The sequence below is a fragment of the Dendronephthya gigantea genome, unplaced genomic scaffold (genome assembly GCF_004324835.1).
Source record: "Dendronephthya gigantea isolate DGI-Jeju-01 unplaced genomic scaffold, DenGig_1.0 000068F, whole genome shotgun sequence".
Classification (NCBI taxonomy): domain Eukaryota; kingdom Metazoa; phylum Cnidaria; class Anthozoa; order Malacalcyonacea; family Nephtheidae; genus Dendronephthya; species Dendronephthya gigantea.
Window position 1 is genome coordinate 1,193,805 of NW_021163078.1, and position 19,005 is coordinate 1,212,809.

At 36.2% G+C, this 19,005-nt stretch overlaps 2 protein-coding genes and 2 long non-coding RNA genes across 4 annotated transcripts; all 4 read left to right on the top strand.

Moving 5' to 3' along the window:
- Positions 1–463: 463 nt before the first annotated feature.
- LOC114531068 lies at positions 464–7,999 on the top strand. Its single transcript, XM_028552711.1, has 5 exons — positions 464–643; positions 6,555–6,721; positions 7,368–7,539; positions 7,652–7,800; positions 7,937–7,999. Exons 1-5 carry the CDS (start codon positions 553–555, stop codon positions 7,997–7,999), a joined length of 642 nt encoding a protein of 213 aa, XP_028408512.1. The 5' UTR covers positions 464–552.
- Positions 8,000–9,434: 1,435 nt separating this feature from the next.
- LOC114531080 lies at positions 9,435–10,206 on the top strand. The gene is made up of 3 exons (XR_003687816.1): positions 9,435–9,527; positions 9,602–9,690; positions 10,157–10,206. It is a non-coding gene; the product is annotated as an uncharacterized LOC114531080 (long non-coding RNA).
- Positions 10,207–10,232: 26 nt separating this feature from the next.
- On the top strand, positions 10,233–12,552 carry LOC114531081. The gene is made up of 5 exons (XR_003687817.1): positions 10,233–10,375; positions 10,724–10,844; positions 11,113–11,137; positions 11,951–12,106; positions 12,173–12,552. It is a non-coding gene; the product is annotated as an uncharacterized LOC114531081 (long non-coding RNA).
- Positions 12,553–15,141: 2,589 nt separating this feature from the next.
- LOC114531069 lies at positions 15,142–18,599 on the top strand. Its single transcript, XM_028552712.1, has 7 exons — positions 15,142–15,169; positions 15,471–15,637; positions 15,932–16,100; positions 17,135–17,335; positions 17,421–17,660; positions 18,327–18,496; positions 18,540–18,599. The coding sequence occupies exons 1-7, from the start codon at positions 15,142–15,144 to the stop codon at positions 18,597–18,599; spliced, it is 1,035 nt and encodes a 344-aa protein (XP_028408513.1).
- The last annotated feature ends 406 nt before the right edge of the window (positions 18,600–19,005 follow it).

The window sequence follows — 19,005 nt, forward strand, 5'->3', positions numbered from 1 at the left end:
TACCGGCAATAGTCGAGAAATGATACTGTGATAACTTCGCAAGGTCTTGGAAATTAGACGACTTGCGCCTAAGACTAATTTCTTACCCCGGCAATAAAAAGGACATTTTCTGAAAGAGCATATTAAAAGTAAAACTGCCATGTCTGGCTGGGAATTGTTGTAAATTATGGAAAATGTAGCAATGCGAACTAAATTAGTAACTAAATTAGTTACACATTTCCGCGCGTAATACAAAAGTATTCAAAATTTGCTAACTTCGCATTGCTATATTTGCCGCAATTTATAGAATTTCGCGGCCAAACTTTGCATTTGCAATAATTTAAGTACGCTCTTTATAGCTCTCGCGGTTTATTTCCTTCTTGTTACTTCTATCAAAAATGAGTCTAAAGCGCAAGTCGTCCATTGTGATTTGTTTTCCTGGAATAGGAAACGACCTCTTCCGGTTGGTTATTCAGATTTCAAAACTACCACTATTTTGCATATGTGAACATAATTTATAGGTTTATGGCGGCGGTGTTGTTTCTTTGTTTTTGGTTTCACTTGTTGGTTTAAATGTTGCCCCAAGGAGAAAGAACTTGCTTTAGTACATTTGTCTATGGCCTGCCTGTTTTACTAGCTATATTGCCCGCAGCGACAAGCAATGGTATGTACATAATATTATATACAGTCATCATATCATTACGCTCGATCGTCTAGCGTATTGAAGTTTGTTGTGTTGGTATTGGGTTCTGTTCACTAAATATGTTGTAACAGAATGCAGTCATTCGGAGAATTATAGAGAGGTACCGCAGTTAATATCGATCAGCCCTGCTCATTTGCCCTGCTAGTTGTATATATGCAGTTGTTTTTAAAATAAGAAGGATTGCATGTTGACAAGTAGCTATAAACCGGGACTAAGCATTTATTGTATAATAAATATTTACAAATAGAAGTGTGTTTCGGGCCTTCTTGTTTTGAAAGCCTAGCTGGAAGTCATATGAATATGTAAGTTATAGGCGGAATCACAGCAAGTTTCAGTCTACTCTTTGTATCAAAGGTCCAGATTTAATAAATTATAATTATAGGGCTGTTTCTTTGTATGTGATCTTGGGCTTCCATTCAAAATTTCAAAAATTTCCAATGCACAGCCCAGGGATATAATTAAACAGGGAATTATAAAAATGCAACCAGAAAGTGTGCCTTTTTTTCATCACTTGGAACTGATTTAATAATAGTTACCAAATTTATACCAGGAGAGGTCAGGAGAGGGCAGTCTAACTAGATTTGAACAACTTTGGTTAAAAATATTGCAATTATATGGTCTGGTCATAATATGCAGGGAAAAAACAGCCGGTTGCCCAGGGTAGTGTGCAAATTGTATTCATGAGTGCAAGATCCCAAAAATGTTGAAATCTTGCAGTGCATGATTTCCAAATGGAAAGTAATGCTAATAACGGTCTGTCTATTTATGATAGCTGCCAATTGGTCACTTAAAAAGCAGTTATTAAGATGGCCTATGCATGTATGCAGACAAATTGATTGCTTCCCCATTCCTGGATAGGTCATTCAACCCTTTTAAATGGCAAGACAAGCAAAAGTGCTTCCTTACAAATGGAACAATTGGCATTTGGGCATATGTGCTAGAATAATTAATTGTTGACTCAAAATTTACAACTGAAAATCTGAAGAGGTCACCAATATTTTTGCCTGTTTGAAATAATTCAAATAAATCATTAAGTTAGGGCTCATACTGTTTGGTATTCAAACACATGCAGTTGGTAGAATTTATAATTATTGGTTTAAATGCCAGTTTGCACTGCAGTATAAGCCTTATATTTTATTTTCAAGTAGCTGAACATTCCTGTACATATTCTTTGAAATGAAGAATTATTTTTTATGTATGTGTTAAAGAGCCAATGATTTGCGCACCTTTTATTAGAATAAAACTTACAATGTCGAAGTTGAAAATAATGATGTTGTGACTAATTATTGAAAGGGTATATTGTTGGAATGTTGAGATATATAAATTCTCAGTTCGCGGATCACAGACGCTTATGCAAAAACACTTCTCGGACTTGATTAGTCGTATTTCATTTATTTACTGCGAAACGCATTTAACAAAGGCAACATAAACAATATTCTTATATTACGTAGGACCTACTACTATTGCAAATTAGTGAAGAAAATCTTTTGTAAATAAAGTTTTGTATAGCTCCATAACGTGCTGTCCCATATGTTCGTCATTTCTTTCCTTGTCCATCGTTATCGGAGTTCTTGTCTGCAGATGACTGAGTTCTAGAAGCAAATGAGTCTTTGGGAATGTTTCCATCTTCGTAATGCTTTGACTGAGTGCTCATGATACAAGATTTGTCGTCTTGACTGACGTGGGTTTTCGATGATCGTCCGCCGTCCATTTTAGATTTAACTTCACTGAATATTCAAAATAATAGAACTGAATAAGTTAAACTAATTTTATCTCATAGTTATGCGGTATCGGCTATTTTTGTTGTCTAGTGAATTCAAACCAGTGTGAGAAATAGTTTAGTTGAAAGTGTCTTCAGGTGTTGATATCTTAATTTTTGTGAATGGCCATAAGCTGATAGGACAAGAAATTTTAAATTTATCCATGCAGCATCGCAAGCATGTAATTTTAGAGGTTGAAAACGGGTCTTAATTTCGAGTGTAATTTTACATATACTTTACTCTTCACTCACTTCAGCTACATTTACTAGACGACGTGTTATCGCCGTTGACGTTGTCTTCATCGTTAGCCTCAGTTGTAATTTTTTCAAATTTCTTCTCAAAACGGCTCTGCTTTGGCGAGGTCGACTGTTACAAGGTATAAGGGCCTAATTCCACGGGCGCTTTCTCTCGTCTCTTTTATTTGAATTTCGACTACTTGAATAAATTAATTCTGCTTCATTGCTCACAATTCAAAAGCAGCAGTATTTCGCTTGAAAATTTAGCCCGTGGAATTAGCGCTTAAGTAATGTGTCGGGTTCTTATGCGATGCGGGTATTTAAATAACTTTATAAAATAACATGAATATAACGCGTGTTCTGATTAGTCGAAGCCCGTGTTTTTGGATCAGGCCATCCAAACACGGAAACCATTAATTAATTGTATATTGCCATTGGGAAATACCCGATGAATGAAGCAGAGGGAATTCCCGGCATAACATTGTCATAACATTGCTATTTTACTACGTATACAATTAATCTTTTCTTACCTAATTTAGTTCGAAATATTTCGAATATTGTATTTTTAAAGCTCAGCTAAGTTCTTCTCTTTTAATATATGTCTTGTGGTAAAGTAGCAGTGTTATATTATAACAGTGCATCTTGACCGCAAAACCTTGCTTGAATACTAATATTTGCCTTAGTGGGGTAATCACTTCCTGAAAATTTCGTTCCATGAAGCAACTTTCATTTTTTACTTTCATGTTGTTGAAACTATACTCGTTCAGCTCCCCCCGTAATATTATTAAGAAATAGTTTATTTGTTTCTCTTCCTACATGCCGGACTTAGAGAACAGGGGGAGGTGTTAGCCTGTTAGCATGCATTACTCTGCTTTTGCACGTGTACGCGCACGTGTACACAGGTGATTCTAGAAAAAAAAACAGTCGATTCATGGAAAATGGGAATTTTCCCGTGGGAGTTACCCGATTGCAATATATATATAGAGCATGAATTTTGAAAATTGAGCAAGATTGATTTTGGCTTCAATTGGGTTGCTGTTTTGTCGAATTGCAAGAACTTTCTAAATCTTAAAAAGAATTTACGTATAAGGTAAGCAAGCAGCCTTATAAACTTGTGACATTTCCTGTAAGTGGAAGACGGAAGACGTAAAATATTTTATATGCTGGCCCGTTAGGTTTACGTTTAACTCTAATGTATTTTGTTCACGAAGTATTTGGACACATGCAAAATGTTACACCCGGATCTTGCTTTCAAATGTATTTTGCTGTCATGTCAAGATGAGTGTGTAACATATCTGCTTGCAAACAGAGATATCGCGCGCAAACAAAGCAAACTATTCATCTAACGATAGGTTTAACCTCTCAATTTCGTAATATTGTGGTATAACAAGGAGAACAGCGCTTGCCAATATAGCAAATTTCTAACTGAAAATTACTGCATGTTTTAGGCTATAAATTTACTCCTATTTATGTAAAGGTCTAGTAGTTTAATCAATTTTCTCTATTTTCATTTTTTGCAATTGTGCATGTAAAGCCAGCTTTATTCAAGTTCTGTAAAATGTATAACGTCATTAGATAAAAGTGCTGAAATGACAAAATTTTAAACACGGCGATGCTGGGTTTTGTTGGTGGTTTCGGTCCATGCAATAAAAATAATTTAAATCGTCTTGCCAAAGGCTATTGTTAATTAACACTTATTTACTGCGAACGAAGGAAACGTTGTGTTTTGTGGACCCGAGACCTGTCGATATTTCACGAGGCGAAGCCGAGTCAAATTTCGATGGTCGAGGGTCCACAAAACATAATGTTTTCTGAGTTCCCAGTAAATAAGTTTTTTATTATATACCACTTGTCAAAAAAAACCAAGCTACAAGGTAAACAACGAAATATCTATTCATAAAAGACATATTTTCAAATGGATAAAAGTTTTTATTTCCCACGAGATAACACCACTGATAACACGTTATCTCACTCTGCAGGGGGTCGTGCTAGCGACATCAAAATTTCGTCACTCTCGCGTGATTCGCTCTCGACCAATGAAACGCTACGAAAACAAAACCTTGCCAAGTGGTATATAATAATATATATTAAACCAATATATAAAAAAAATAGGCCTGCTAAATTATAGATCTTCGTGTGAACAATTAGCTACTTTTAGTTTCACTTTAGTCTTTACCCATTCACGTAAAGCTTGATTTAGTTTGACTCCCCGGCCGCTGCACGAAAGAGTGCATGATTCAAGACAACTGTAAAGTTTTAAACTTTCAGGTGAACATTAATATAAGAAATGGACGGGCAGCCAAAAAATCCAGTCACTCAAGCGGACAAATCTCGCATTCAGAGCACTCAGTCAAAGCATTCTAGCGATGGGAATACTGCCAAAGGTTCGTTTCCTGCAAGGGCACAGGCTGCTGCTGATAAGCACACACACGCTGGACGCACAAACAAGTGATGAAATACCTGTAGATCACAACGAATGGAGCTATTAAAGGATCACAAAGATTATAATTCAATTGAATTTATGACTGATGTACTGATATAACCTTAATTTAACCTTAATATAACCTTATCTGCTTAATGTTGCAAAATATAATTTAGAAGTGAATATATATACATACTCTGTCAATAATTTGGAGATAAATGCATGACTGTCTGTAGTTATGCAAAATACAACCTTAGTCTGTATATTGCATGAGTCTTACTGGCGATTAAATGAATGCAAAGGATTTTTATGGCGCTGACAGTTAATTGAAAATCATAATATGATTGTATGTGATGATTTTTTTGTGCTTTTGGATGACAACCTCTATACTTCTCTTCCAACACAGTCTTGTTATTTATTAAGACTTTCATATATGTGACGATTTTCTATATACTAAACGTAACTTTACTGCAAAAAAGACCACTCTTAATTGCTGGCTTCTATATATTTTTATATCCATGTAAGTGCATAATTTTACATGTCAGATGATGACATGTTGGAAAACGAGCTACATTATGATCTTAAGTTCATTTCGCAACGCAATAAAAATCCTTTGCATAGCAACTTGCATAGCTTGGAACAGAAAAGTCCAATTTATAATCACATTTTGTTTTTATGTATCGAGTTTGTTTTGTTGTCCGCTGTAATGATATAACCAGTGTTATTTTCTAAATTCGTGTTATATACTCTATATGCACCATGCAAAATAAAAAAAATAGCTCCATACCAAATTCGTTTTTTCTGGAAACTTAAATAGCTGTTTGGCTCCAGGTCACTTGGAGGTCTGGACCCACTTTGTAGAAAACTTTTAGGGTCAAGTCATGAAGACAACTTTTATAGGGGTAATTTTGTCTGCATGTATTTGGACCATATTTCTTAGCCACTCTCTATGAGGCTAGTTCAGAGGTAAAAATATCTTTACCTATATAGATCAACGTTAATGTACATTTACAATGTGTTTTACTTCTATAGAGGAGCTTACTTTCAGCTGCATGACCATGCAGTCTATATAGTCTATATATAGAATATCCCATGTATGCAAGATGAGTGGACAGAATTAAGCACGAATCAAACGAGTCTAACTTCACGTCTAGTATAAGTGTATTTGTGTCCGAGAACGATAGTATAAATTTTATCCTTAATTCCTTACCTAAATTATGGTTATACTAAGTGTATCACAGATCCGATATGGGCTGGAAATCAGGCTTGAATCATGGAATTGTACTTTCCCAACATATATATTCAGTGCCGTGTCATATCTAACGTGTAGCGAAATGCTTAGCGAACAAATATAAGATAAACTTTATCGTAACACGTCTCGTTGTTCATGAATGACATTCTTTCTCCGCATGTTTATGGTTTGATTCTATCTTTTTATTTCCTAATAATTTTAGGGCTCTCAGCAGCAAAGATCGAGAACGTTACTATTCATAAACAAGCTCGCGTTGGGTTAATTTACTATAATGTTCCAATCGAATGGCAGTTTACACCTTTCAACCAGAGTCGTGTGCCATCTTTTCAAATATGGCTAACAAGCGACGACAAGGATTTTGGAAACAAGGTAGGTTGGTGACGTCATTTAGTGCATGTTTTTTTATTGGTGGCATTGTACCACCAGGAAACAAATAAGCATGGGGCATAGTGGAAATTTAGGAAAACAGCTAATAAAAAGGAATCGACATTTCGTTCGAAATTATGCGACTGCCGCACGCTTGAGATGATTCTTGATGAGTTAATAAGCAACGTTAACGTGGGAGGAATTTCAACATTGATGTTTCGAAAAGTAATTGTACTTTTTGCAAAGTCTACAGATATGATAAAAGAATTAAACGATGTTGGAAGGATACTGGAGAATTGTAATTCTTACTCCGTATGTTCTCCCAACATTCCCTGTCGTACATTATTGCACCATGCATAAGAGAAGCGACGCGTTTTTTCACTTTTAATAAATTCAATTCTTATATAACAATAGACATGGATTTCTGGGTTCGACCCGCTATCTTTCCTAGTCGGCTAAATTTGCAATGCAATGGTGAAAAAATAAAATGCGTTTTCAGTTAATTTGCATGTGCGGAATGCATCTGCGGAAGTTGTGAGAACAACTCACAGAGAATCAATCACTCACAGAGATTCGACAGACATTCGAAATGCCACAAAGGCGCACATAATTATAACGTCGTCTTATTCACATCGACTTCTCTGTGTAGAGGACAATTGACTCTTCGACACCCGGTGGGAACATGTTCAAATACATATTCCTACGCCTTCCACCAGACAAGAATTATACTGCTCATATCGAGTGCTACTCGTCGACGAAAAATTTGATATCTTACGCGAACATCACGTTTGGGGTAAAGCGAGAAATCCTGACTGAAGAAGGTATATGCATTAAAATCCGGTCTGTTATGAAAAAGGTCGATTTTTAGCCAGAATATTCGTGTATATTGAGAGTTATTTCCATGTTTATTTCAGTCCTATTTCGCTTATGTAGGCGTGATGTCAACAAATATCTGCGCTGCAGATGGGTATTTGTTCATCCATTGGGCAGTACCAGAGGATTTGCGGTATTCCTCTACACCTGTTTCATTCGATATGACAGTTTGTAATACGAATTCGACTCCACAAGCATGTACAAATGGAGTAAAAAATGTGTAAAGCAATATACTATTATAACGGATCCTCCTGCAGCGGTAAGAGTGCTATATTTAAAAAAGAGCGAAATATCACACCCATCATTTGTCCTTTGTACAATTACAAACCTTCTCAATTTTTATAGGTAGCATTCAGTTATATGAAGAAAACTGGAAAAAATATGTTACTGGAGAACATTCAGATGTAGATACAAGTATGGCCAGGCCCTTGCTGAAGTCTTGGGACAAACTTAGATACGTATTTGGGTGTGGTATATATTTGGAAACATGTAAAAAAGTTCGTTTCGTACAACCCCTAAAGTATTATGTGCGTACTGGCGATGGCATAGTCGGAAATCAATATGAAAAAGTAGAACTATATAAAGGTACATAGTAATGAATATTTGTTTTTATAATAATAACTCCTCGGCGTAAAATATGCAAGCGCATAGCAACGGTTTATTTACTTACAAATAAAACAAATTTAAGCGCGCCAACTAAAGGTCCCGCTCAACAACTCAAGGTCCTCAACAACTAAAGGTCCATTTGCGTTGCTCTGCTGTTACACGAAGATTGATTGGCTCGTTTGTTTTACGGAGCCAATCATATTTATTAAGGCCTTTGCATCCCCCGTTTGACGTAATTACGAGAAAGGCCTATTTCCGCTCATACGAGAGAATATTTATGGCTGAAATCTACTTGTTCACATCTATCAAAATAAATTTGTGTCTGAAATCACAAGTCATCTATACTAGTCATAAGATTAGTATTTTAGCCCAGATTTGTTTTTTTTAAGGTTTTTCATCACCTGAACTGGGCGACGACTTCGTTCATTTGATACAGACTAGAGAAAACCCAAACAGTATTACCGCTGTAATTCGTTTGCGTTTTAATATAATTTGCACACGCAATTCTGCAAGGAATTTTAGATTTATTCTGTCGACATCAGGAGAGGACATATACAAGGTTAGTTGTGTTCAAAGATTTGTGTAGTACAGGCCTCTCGGGTTTGCTCAGTACTCTCGGTATAACAGAAAACTGAGCACTAGCGTTTACCCACGGGAGTAGAAATGCTGCCTAAAAGCATTTGCAAAGCAGTTTTCGGCGTGCCAAACTCGTTCATGCAGAACTTCCCTATAGAATTATTACGGCCAATTTGTTCTCCTAAAGTATATATATATATATATATATATATATATAAATATATATATATATATATATATATATACAGCGTGTATAAAAAAACTGCAAATACCATAATTTTGTACTCACGAGATCATACATTAGAATTTTAAGAGCTGTGCAACTAGTTACGCTTTTGGGACTTGAAAATACTTTTAACTTGTTTTAAAATAACCTCCCCCCTCCGAAAAAAACCCCTAATATTATCCATTGTCCCTGTCACGATGCCGTCATGCAATGTGGCAAGAACAAGTTTTGATTTACGCCCTAATTGTAAATTAGGATCTGCTGCTTTGCTTGCTCGTTTCAGGCTCGTTCGCTGCGGCAGCATGGAATGATCTGCAACTCACTTGTTTGACATGCTTTTAATTTCTGATACAGCATCGTGTCGTAGACATCGTTGATGTCGGACATTCATATAATGGAACATATACAAAATGGATACACGTTCCCACATTATTCCACATTCAAATTATACAGTTCGAGTCATAACGACAACCTTTGTTGATATCAAGCCAGAAACCACAACTCGAACCTTTACAACCCCCGAAGGAGGTAGATATACAATGTTTGAAGTAATTATTATAATATTACTTAAAAAATAAACATATATATATACACATTTTCAGTGCCAAACCATAGTCCTGAGTTACAGCCAACTTTTCTTGGAGTGTATGATTGTACTGAAAATAAAAGAAATGTGACGGTGAACTGGAAGGTATACAATAATGATTTAAACATACAACTTTCACTGATGCAGATTTCGCACGGGGTAAACAATATGTCTATAATTTATAATTAGATATAATTTTTAGGGGCATCTGCAGTAAAACATTATAATCTTGATATATGTTGGCATTTCCAAACAACCATGTCTATAGTTGAAAGGGTTAAGAAAGATAAACGTAATTTGTGAACATTCCATTAATAGAGTCCTTCGCGATTCTTCAGGTCAGCTTGGGGGTGTTTTTTTTCGGACCGCAGGAAAATATCAGCTCATTTAGATCATCCCAGTTCTCATGATATAGATGACTTATCAATAAGGTTGCCAAAACCGGTGTCAATTAAAGGCATGGATTTTTTTAGAATAGATTATGGTAATGATGGCTTGTCTTGCCCTTGTTTTCTTGTTTTGAGAAAAAGTTCTTGATTTTTCGGAAACATTTTTTTGTGTTTCGTACCAGTTTCCAGATCCGAGGGAACGAAATGGCGTGATAAGGAACGTAACCGTGAAATTTTTACGAAGAATTCCAATCCAAAATATATCAATCTGCCCAGAGTAACAACAACCACGATTTTTGGTTTGGATTGTGATACCGAGTATAGTGTACAAGTTCGAGCATGTTACCATGGCAACACAAATTGCAGCGTGTACAGCAAGATTAGAGTTATCACGGTCCACCGTAAGTTTAAACGCTGATAAATTTCAAACACTACCTTTAAAAGAGAGTACCGAAATTAGTCAAGCAGAGAAAGTTTGGTTGCGAAATGTTGTAAAATGCGGGAAATAGGGGCTTCCAAATTTGACGTTTGCTTTTTACTACGCACGCGGAAATTGTTACCACATTCAGGCCAAAAATGGTAGCAATGTCCGTACGTATAGCACAAAAATATACAAATTTGCAAACTTTGGAAGACTATATTTTTCGTATTTTACAACATTTCGCAACCAAACGTTTATCACGTACACGTTATATGCACAATTCACAATGCATATATTGCAGTAAAACTTCTTGATTATATTCTTTTAGATGTCGATATTGATCGCCAAACAGGTGATGTTAACTATCGTCTTCCTCTGTGGATCAGTCTTGGCATTGGCGTGCCATTAATCCTTGTACTTTTCATAGTGTCTCTGTATTGTGTTTGCAGGTAGGCACTAATCCATCCGAGCATCGGCAACACCTCGTTGCGAGTGACTGCATATAATTATAAAATCAACTCAAAAGCATTTTCATTGGATGAGAAACCTCGCAGCGAGCTTGCCGTTGCGATGAGTGAAAAGAGCTATAGCAAATTTCTTCATTCTTCACCGATTGCAATCAATTGGCATCGCTGACGGGCGGCGATATATAGAATATTTTTAGTTGCATTTAGTCGAGGTTTAGCGGTTTAAGAATTATTCGTTTTTATTCTTTAGGAAAAAAAAGAAGTCCCTCGAGCCGGTAAGACATGCATGCCTTATACTTTCGACACCGAATCGCCTGTTCTGGCGTTAACTCCGGCGTGCCGTGCGTGTGCCAGTCTTCAATATATAAAGCTTCTGAACATAAACTATGCAGTTCATACGGAGACAAAACCGTGATGTAGATAAATACGGTCACATACACATTTCAAATACAAGTATATTTCGCGCCATGACATACTCGCGATGACGAAAAATAAAAAAAAACAGAAACAAAATAAAACCAAGGCGAATTTTCAACTCCGTCGCTCACGCCGGAGTAATGACGACTTTTTTGAACTGACGTATTACTTTTGCCCCAATTAGTTTAAGGGAATAAAACCCATTTATTTCAACATTAATATTTAGATTATCTTATATGACTAAGTTTTGAACAGCATTTGATTCATCGCAATTGTCCCTACTCTGGTTTAATTAATTAAAGTAATCACCACACAAAGATTACATTCACGACCCAACGTTTCGACACTCCGGTTTAGTGTTTTCAACAGAGGTGATCTGATGTTGAAACTCAGTTCCTTATATATCAATCAGGTGTAAATATTTTTTTGGCAAATAGCTTCCGTCATCCCTATTTAGGACACAAAGACAACGCCTTATTGTCCATAACGATCTTACATGCTTGGCACCATGTTGGCCTACATTTCTGGTCACGAGCACATATATTACGCGACATATGAGGTTTTTCAGCACATACACAAAAACTATATACGCTCTTAAAAAGCGACTTAAAATTAATTGCAGTTTTAGAGTCATATTTATGTTAATTGTTTTTAAATATCGTGTCTAACAGCTCACAGAGAATGACATCGACCGGTATTATAATCCAGATGGTAAAGAGTTGTCTGAAGTGGGAGAATATTGGAGGCTAGAGGATGATGCGGAAAACAAATCCGAACAAGCTAGTTCCTAGGCTCACAAGAAACAAGACTGGATTATAAGGAGTAAGGTAATATTGAATCTTGAATATACATTCAGGTGAAATTATAACGACGAAAGTACATCTAAATTACAGACTACGGTATATCTATATGGTTTCAAGCGAGCCTTTTACAAAAACATTGGGAACGGCAAACTAAAATGGGAAGAACTGGGCAAGAAATCCTTGATATCGAAGTGGCATTCAACAACAGACCGCTGACGTACTTAGAAGATGATGTCGAACTAGCCATCCTCACCCCTAACACCATTTTGAACATCAACCCAAGCGTTTTACCCAAGATGAAATCTCACCTCATCGACGAAAAGAACTTACGGAAACGAGCCAAATTTCTCAAGAAGTGCAAAGAAACCATGTGGAGGCGGTGGTCAAGAGAATACATTAGGGGTTTACGTGAACGCCATCGATAGGTAAGCCAGAAGAATGCCTTACATTCTAAGACCAGAGACGGGACGCCGTGAAATTTAAACATATTCTCTGTCACATTGCTATAAGGAAAATTGATGCACAGATTTAACTTAACTTCCTCTTTCTGTTGCAATTTTAACGCGTAGTGTTGTATTAACAGCACAGCAAATATTTATATTGCTGTTTAAACTATCGCAATATGCAAAACTACAAGAATCGTATTTCAAAAGTACAATAGTTGAGAAAGTGATACTGTGATAGCTTCGCAAGTTCTTGGAAATTCAGAAATTGTGATTTGTTTTCTTGGAATAGGAAACGACCTCTTCCGGTTGGTTATTCAGATTTCAGATTTCAAAACTACACTATTTTGCATATGTGAACATAATTATAGATTTATGGCGGCGGTATTGTTTCTTTGTTTTTGGTTTCACTTGTTGGTTTAAATGTTGCCCCAAGGAGAAAGAACTTGCTTTAGTATATTTGTCTATGGCTTGCCTGTTTTACTAGCTATATTGCCTGCAGGGACAAGCAAGGGTATGTAGCTACTATACAGTCATCATATCATTACACTTGATCGTCTAGCGTATTGAAGTTTGTTGTGTTGGTATTGGGTTCTGTTCACTAAATATGTTGTAACAGAATGCAGTCGTTCGGAGAATTATAGAGAGGTACCACAGCCGTGGAATTAATATCGATCAGCCCTGCTCATTTACTCTGCTCATTTGCCCTGCTCATTTGACCGTTTTTAGTTGTATATGCAGTTGTTTTTAAAATAAGAAGGATTTGTTGACAAATGACAAGCTATAAACCGGGACTAAACATTTATTGTATAATAAATCTTTACAAATAGAAGTGTGTTTCGGGCCTTCTTGTTTTGAAAGCCTAGCTGGAAGTCATATGAATATGTAAGTTAGGTGGAATCACAGCAGTCTACTCTTTGTATCAAAGGTCCAGATTTAATGATTTATAATTCTAGCCATAGGGCTGTTTCTTTGTGTGTGATCTTGAGCTTCCATTCAAAATTTCAAAAATTCACAATGCCCATCCCAGGGATATAATTAAACAGGGAATTATAAAAATGTGACCAGAAAGTGTGCCATTTTTTTTCATTCAGTTGGATGTACACAGACAGCGTCCCCACTGATTTAATAGTTACCAAATTTATACCAGGAGGGGCAGTCTAACTAGATTTGAACAGCTGGTTAAAAATATTGCATATATGGTCTGGTCATAATATGCAGGGAAAAGACAGCTGGCTGCCCAAGGTGCCCAGGGTAGTGTGTGAATTGTATGGGTGCATGCAAGATCCCAAAAATGTTGAAATCTTGCAGTGCATATTTCTACATGGAAAGTAATGCTAATGTCTGTCTATTGATTGGTTACCTAAAGAGAAGTTATTAAGATCGATGGCCTATGTAACTATGCAGACAAATCAATTGCTTCTCCATTTCCGCATGGATAGGTCATTCAACTGAACCCGCCTACTAGCCCTGACAAGCAAAAGTGCTTCCTTACAAATGGAACAATTTGCATTTGGGCATATGTGCTAGAATAATTAATTGTTGAATCAAAAGATACAACTGAAAATCTGAAGAGGTCACCAATATTTTTGCCTGTTTAAAGTAAATCATTGAGTTAGGACTCATATTGTTTGGTATTCAAACACATGCAGTTGTTTAAATGCCAGTTTGCACTACAGTATAAATATGCCAATTTATTATCAAGTAGGTGAACATTCCTGTACATATTCTTCGAAATGAAGAGTTATTTTGTTAATGAAGTATGTGTTAAAAGCCAATGATTTGCACCTTTTATCAGAGTAAAACTTACAATGTCTGGGTTGAAAATAATGAAGTTCTGACTAATTATTGAAAGGGTATATTGTTGGAATGTTGACATATAAATTCTCAGTTCACGGATCACAAACGCTTATCCAAAAACACTTCTTGGATTTTATTAGTTGTATTCCATTTACGTATTGTGAAAAACATTTAAAAAAGGCAACATAATGTTTCCATCATCGTAATTAATACTTTTACTGGGTGCTCATGATACGAGATTTGTCGTCTTGACTGACGTGGGTTTTTGATGATGCACACTTCAAATTCAAGCCAGGAACAGTTGATGGAAAATGAGTCAAGTATAGGTCCTCCGGCAGGAATCGAATCTACGCTTTTGCGATGCGGTGCATCTTTTGCACTGTCATCGCAAAAGCGTAGGTTCGAATGATAACCAGTGGCAGTGCTAATTTCTAAATTCTTGTTTTAATTCTATGCACCATGCCAAATAAAAAAAATAGATCCATATTACCAAATTCGTTTTTTCTGGCAACTTAAATAGCTTAGTTTAATCGTTTGGCTCCAGGTCATTTGGAGGTCTGGACCCACCTTGTACGAAACGTTTCGGGTCAAGTCATGAGGACAACTTTTATAGGTAATTGTCTGCATGTGTTTGGACCATATTTCTTAGCCACTCTCTAAGAAAACACTCTGTACATTTACAATGTATTTTTACTTCCATAAAGATGCCGTAAAGGGCTACAGGAGCTTACATTCAGCTGCATGACCGGCAGTCTATGTATAGAATATTCCATGTTTGTATGTAAGAGCATGCATGGTGAGTGGACAGAATTAAGCATGAATCAAGAGTCTAACTCCACGTCTAGTATGAGTGTAATTTTTAAAATAGTACGATTTGAATTTTCGATAGTACAAATTTCACCCTCTCTTATCTTAAATTAATTGTTATTAATGGTGTATCATAGATTCCGATTTATGCCAAATATGGGCTGGATAGCAGGCATGAATCATGAAAATATATTTTCAATCACTTATCTAACGTATAGCGAAATGCTTGGAGAACAAATATGGGATAAACTTTATCGTAGCACGTCTCGTTCATGAATGACATTCTCTAGCTCTCCGCATGTTTATGGTTTTATTCTTTTATTTCCTAATAATTTTAGGGCTCTCAGCGGCAAGGATCGAGAATGTTACCATTCATAAACAAGTTCGCGTTGGATTAATCTACTATAATGTTCCAATCGAATGGCAGTTTACGCCTTTCAACCAGAGTCGTATGCCATCTTTTCAAATATGGCTAACAAGTGACGACAAGGATTTTAGAAACAAGGTAGGTTGGTGACGTCATTTAGTGCATGTTTTTTTTTTTAAGGAGATTAAGGCGCGATTCAGAAGTTTCAAGGGAGATACATGAAGAGATTCAAGGAGATTCAACAGCGTACATAATAGACCTTTCTTATAATGACGTCAAACGCGAAAAGTCTGATGTTACATGAAATTTGATTGGCTCCACAAAATTATCGAGCCAATTAAACTTCGTGTAAGATCAGTCTTTCCGCGCTTGACGTCATTATGAAAAAGGTCTATTATAACGTCGTTTTATTCACATTACTTCTCTGTGTAGAGTACAATTGACTCTTCGACACTTGGTGGGAACATGTTCAAATACACATTCCTACGCCTTCCACCAGACAAGAATTACACTGCTCATATCGAGTGCTACACGTCGACGAAAAATTTGATATCATACGCGAACATCACGTTTGGTGTAAAGCGAGAAATCCTGATTGAAGGTATATATATGCACAGCATATAGAGTGACATAGAGTGAATTCGTTAAAGAAAAATAGATTATGCGCCGAATATTCCGAATGGAATTTTTAACGACGTCGGATATTTTGCCGACAAAAATAACAGGTGTCGGTTGTATAAAGATCTTAACTACACTTTGCGTCCGTAAATCGTGGTTATCTCAGAAATGCACGATTCTGATTTGCCAATTCACTATCTTTTTATACAACCGAACTTTTTATTAAGGTGGTTCGATACGAATAAATTACGGGAAACAGGGAAAGCACATTTTTCTCTTTAAAACGTTTGAGAGTGTAGAATTGTCTAAATGTCTCTCGCTTTAGTTCATTGCATAGCTCTAGTGCTGCCTCTTGAGAACTGAAACGCATTAGTCAACACAGTTCATCAGTGGCGAGGAATCTGTGTTTTACTGAGTAGGGTTTTAGAGAAAAGAATGTACTTTTTCGTAATTAATTCCTATCAAGCCACCCGGCTATAATATTTAATCTGAATATTCCAACCAGATCATGTTTTATTACAAATAATTATATATAAATCTGTTGTATTGTTTCTCAATACCATGCACATTACTGTGTAACCCAGAATGCATCTTGATACAAGATAGCGGCCTATTGGTGAATATTTTAATGGACTACTTGTATAATAGACCGATTTTTGATCTAAGTATCAAAAATGAAATAAATCACAACAGCTAAAAAAAGCATTACTGAAATTGGTATATGGCCATTGTATACTTTTGTATTATGGGCGGAAATGTGAAATTGAATTAGTTACACTCTTCCAGTCATAATACAAAAGTATACAAAATTTGCCAACTTCCCTAGGCCATATCTTTGCTACTTCACAATATTTCGCAGCCAAACTTGGCAATTTTATTACGTCCTTTTAGGAAATTCCTTTTTGTCTCCTGAATCAAAATCCGGTCTGTTGTGCAAAAGGTCGATTTTTAGGTGGAATATTCGTGTATATTGAGAGTTAATTCCATGTTTATTTCAGTCCTATTTCGCTTATGTAGACGTGATATCAACAAATATCAGCGCTGCAGATGGGTATTTGTTCATCCATTGGGCAGTACCAGAGGATTTGCGGTATTCCTCTACACCTGTTTCATTCGATATGACGGTTTGTAATACGAATTCGACTCCACAAGCATGTACAAATGGAGTAAAGACAATGTGTAAAGCAATATACTATTATAACGGATCCTCCTCCAGCGGTAAGAGTGCTATATTTAAAAAAGAGCGAAATGTCACACCCGTCATTTGCCCATTGTACAATTACAAACTTCTCAATTTTTATAGGTAGCATTCAGTTATATGAAGAAAACTGGAAAAAATATGTTACTGGAGAACATTCGGATGTAAATACAAGTATGACCAGGCCCTTGCTGAAGTCTTGGGACAAACCTAGATACGTATTTGGGTGTGGTATATATTTGGAAACATGTAAAAAAGTTCGTTTCGTACAACCCCTAAAGTATTATGTGCGTATTGGCGATGGCATAGTCGGAAATCAATATGAAAAAGTAGTACTAAATAAAGGTTTGTGCATATTAATGAATATTATACACTTAATGTATGCTCCCGAGGAAACTCACTATTTTCCGAGGTAGTGTACATTATGTGTTTTTTCATATAGGAACAAAAACATACATGTTACACAACAATTTCATTAAAAAAAGAAACCCACTTTACTTTGTTATGACAAGAAGCGGGCAACATTTTTTCACTTGTTTCCCTGGCGGGTAACATTGCATTTAAGTCATGTGACTACGAATGAACCAATCACATTTAGAATACACAGCACCTATATAACAATTGTATTTATTTAATAACTCGTCTGCGTAAAATATGCGAGTGCATGGCAATGGTTTATTTACTTACAAATAAAATGAATTTAAGCGTGCTACGGGCATCAAAAACTAAAGGCCCGTTTGCCTTGCTCTTTTGTTACACGACGTTTGATTGGCTCGTTAGTTTTACGGATCCAATCATATTTCTTAAGGCATTTGCATCCCCCGTTTGACGTCATTACGACAAAGGCCTATTTCCTCTCTGCGATTTTCTTTTGATAGATGCGAACGAGAGAATATTTATGGCAGAAATCTACTTGTTCACATCTATATCAAAATATATTTGTGTCTGAAATCACAAGTCATCTATACTGGTCATGAGATTAATATTTTAGCCTAAATTTGTTTTTTTAAGGTTTTTCATCACCTGAACTGGGCGACGACTACGTTCATTTTATACAGACTAGAGAAAACCCAAACAGTATTACCGCTGTAATTCGTTTCCGTTTTAATATAATTTGCACACGCAATTCTGCACAGAAATTCAGATTTATTCTGTCGACATCAGGAGAGGACATATACAAGGTTAGTTGTGTTCAAAGATTTGTGCATTCTTCCTTCTCTGTAGTACAGACCTCTCGGGTTTGCTCAGCACTCTCGGTATAACAGAAAATTGTACTGCCTATAAAAGCATTTGCAAAGTAGTGTTCGGCGTGCCAATCTCGTTCCTGCAGAACTTCCCTATAAAATTATTACGGCCAATTTGTTGCGAAAACCATATATTTGTATACACGAGATCATACATTAGAATTTTAATTGCTGCATGTGCAACACTGCAATTACTCGCTCCTGGGATTTGAAAATACGTTTCATTTAAGAATAGAACTAAGATAATTTCTTGTTTTAAACGTATATGAGCAAACTCATCCTCCGTCTAAAATCGTTCTTAAATCACCCTCGTACCCAGGGTCTAAACAGACTATCAACCCCCCAAAATACATACAATTATATGTATAAGGTTGAACCCCCAAAATATGTTTTTTAATCAATTTTAAATAGCCGGTCAGACAAAGCGATAAACTTTTCTAAAATAA

Excerpts from the sequence above, each read along its gene's own strand:
- LOC114531068 (XM_028552711.1), top strand. The coding sequence starts at position 553 with ATGTTGCCCCAAGGAGAAAGAACTTGCTTTAGTACATTTGTCTATGGC. Across the intron at positions 6,722-7,367 it reads ACAAGGATTTTGGAAACAAG|AGGACAATTGACTCTTCGAC; the intron begins GTAGGTTGGTGA and ends TTCTCTGTGTAG. Across the intron at positions 7,801-7,936 it reads CACAAGCATGTACAAATGGA|GTAGCATTCAGTTATATGAA; the intron begins GTAAAAAATGTG and ends CAATTTTTATAG.
- LOC114531069 (XM_028552712.1), top strand. The coding sequence starts at position 15,142 with ATGAATCAAGAGTCTAACTCCACGTCTA. Across the intron at positions 15,638-15,931 it reads ACAAGGATTTTAGAAACAAG|AGTACAATTGACTCTTCGAC; the intron begins GTAGGTTGGTGA and ends TTCTCTGTGTAG. Across the intron at positions 16,101-17,134 it reads GCGAGAAATCCTGATTGAAG|ACGTGATATCAACAAATATC; the intron begins GTATATATATGC and ends TCGCTTATGTAG.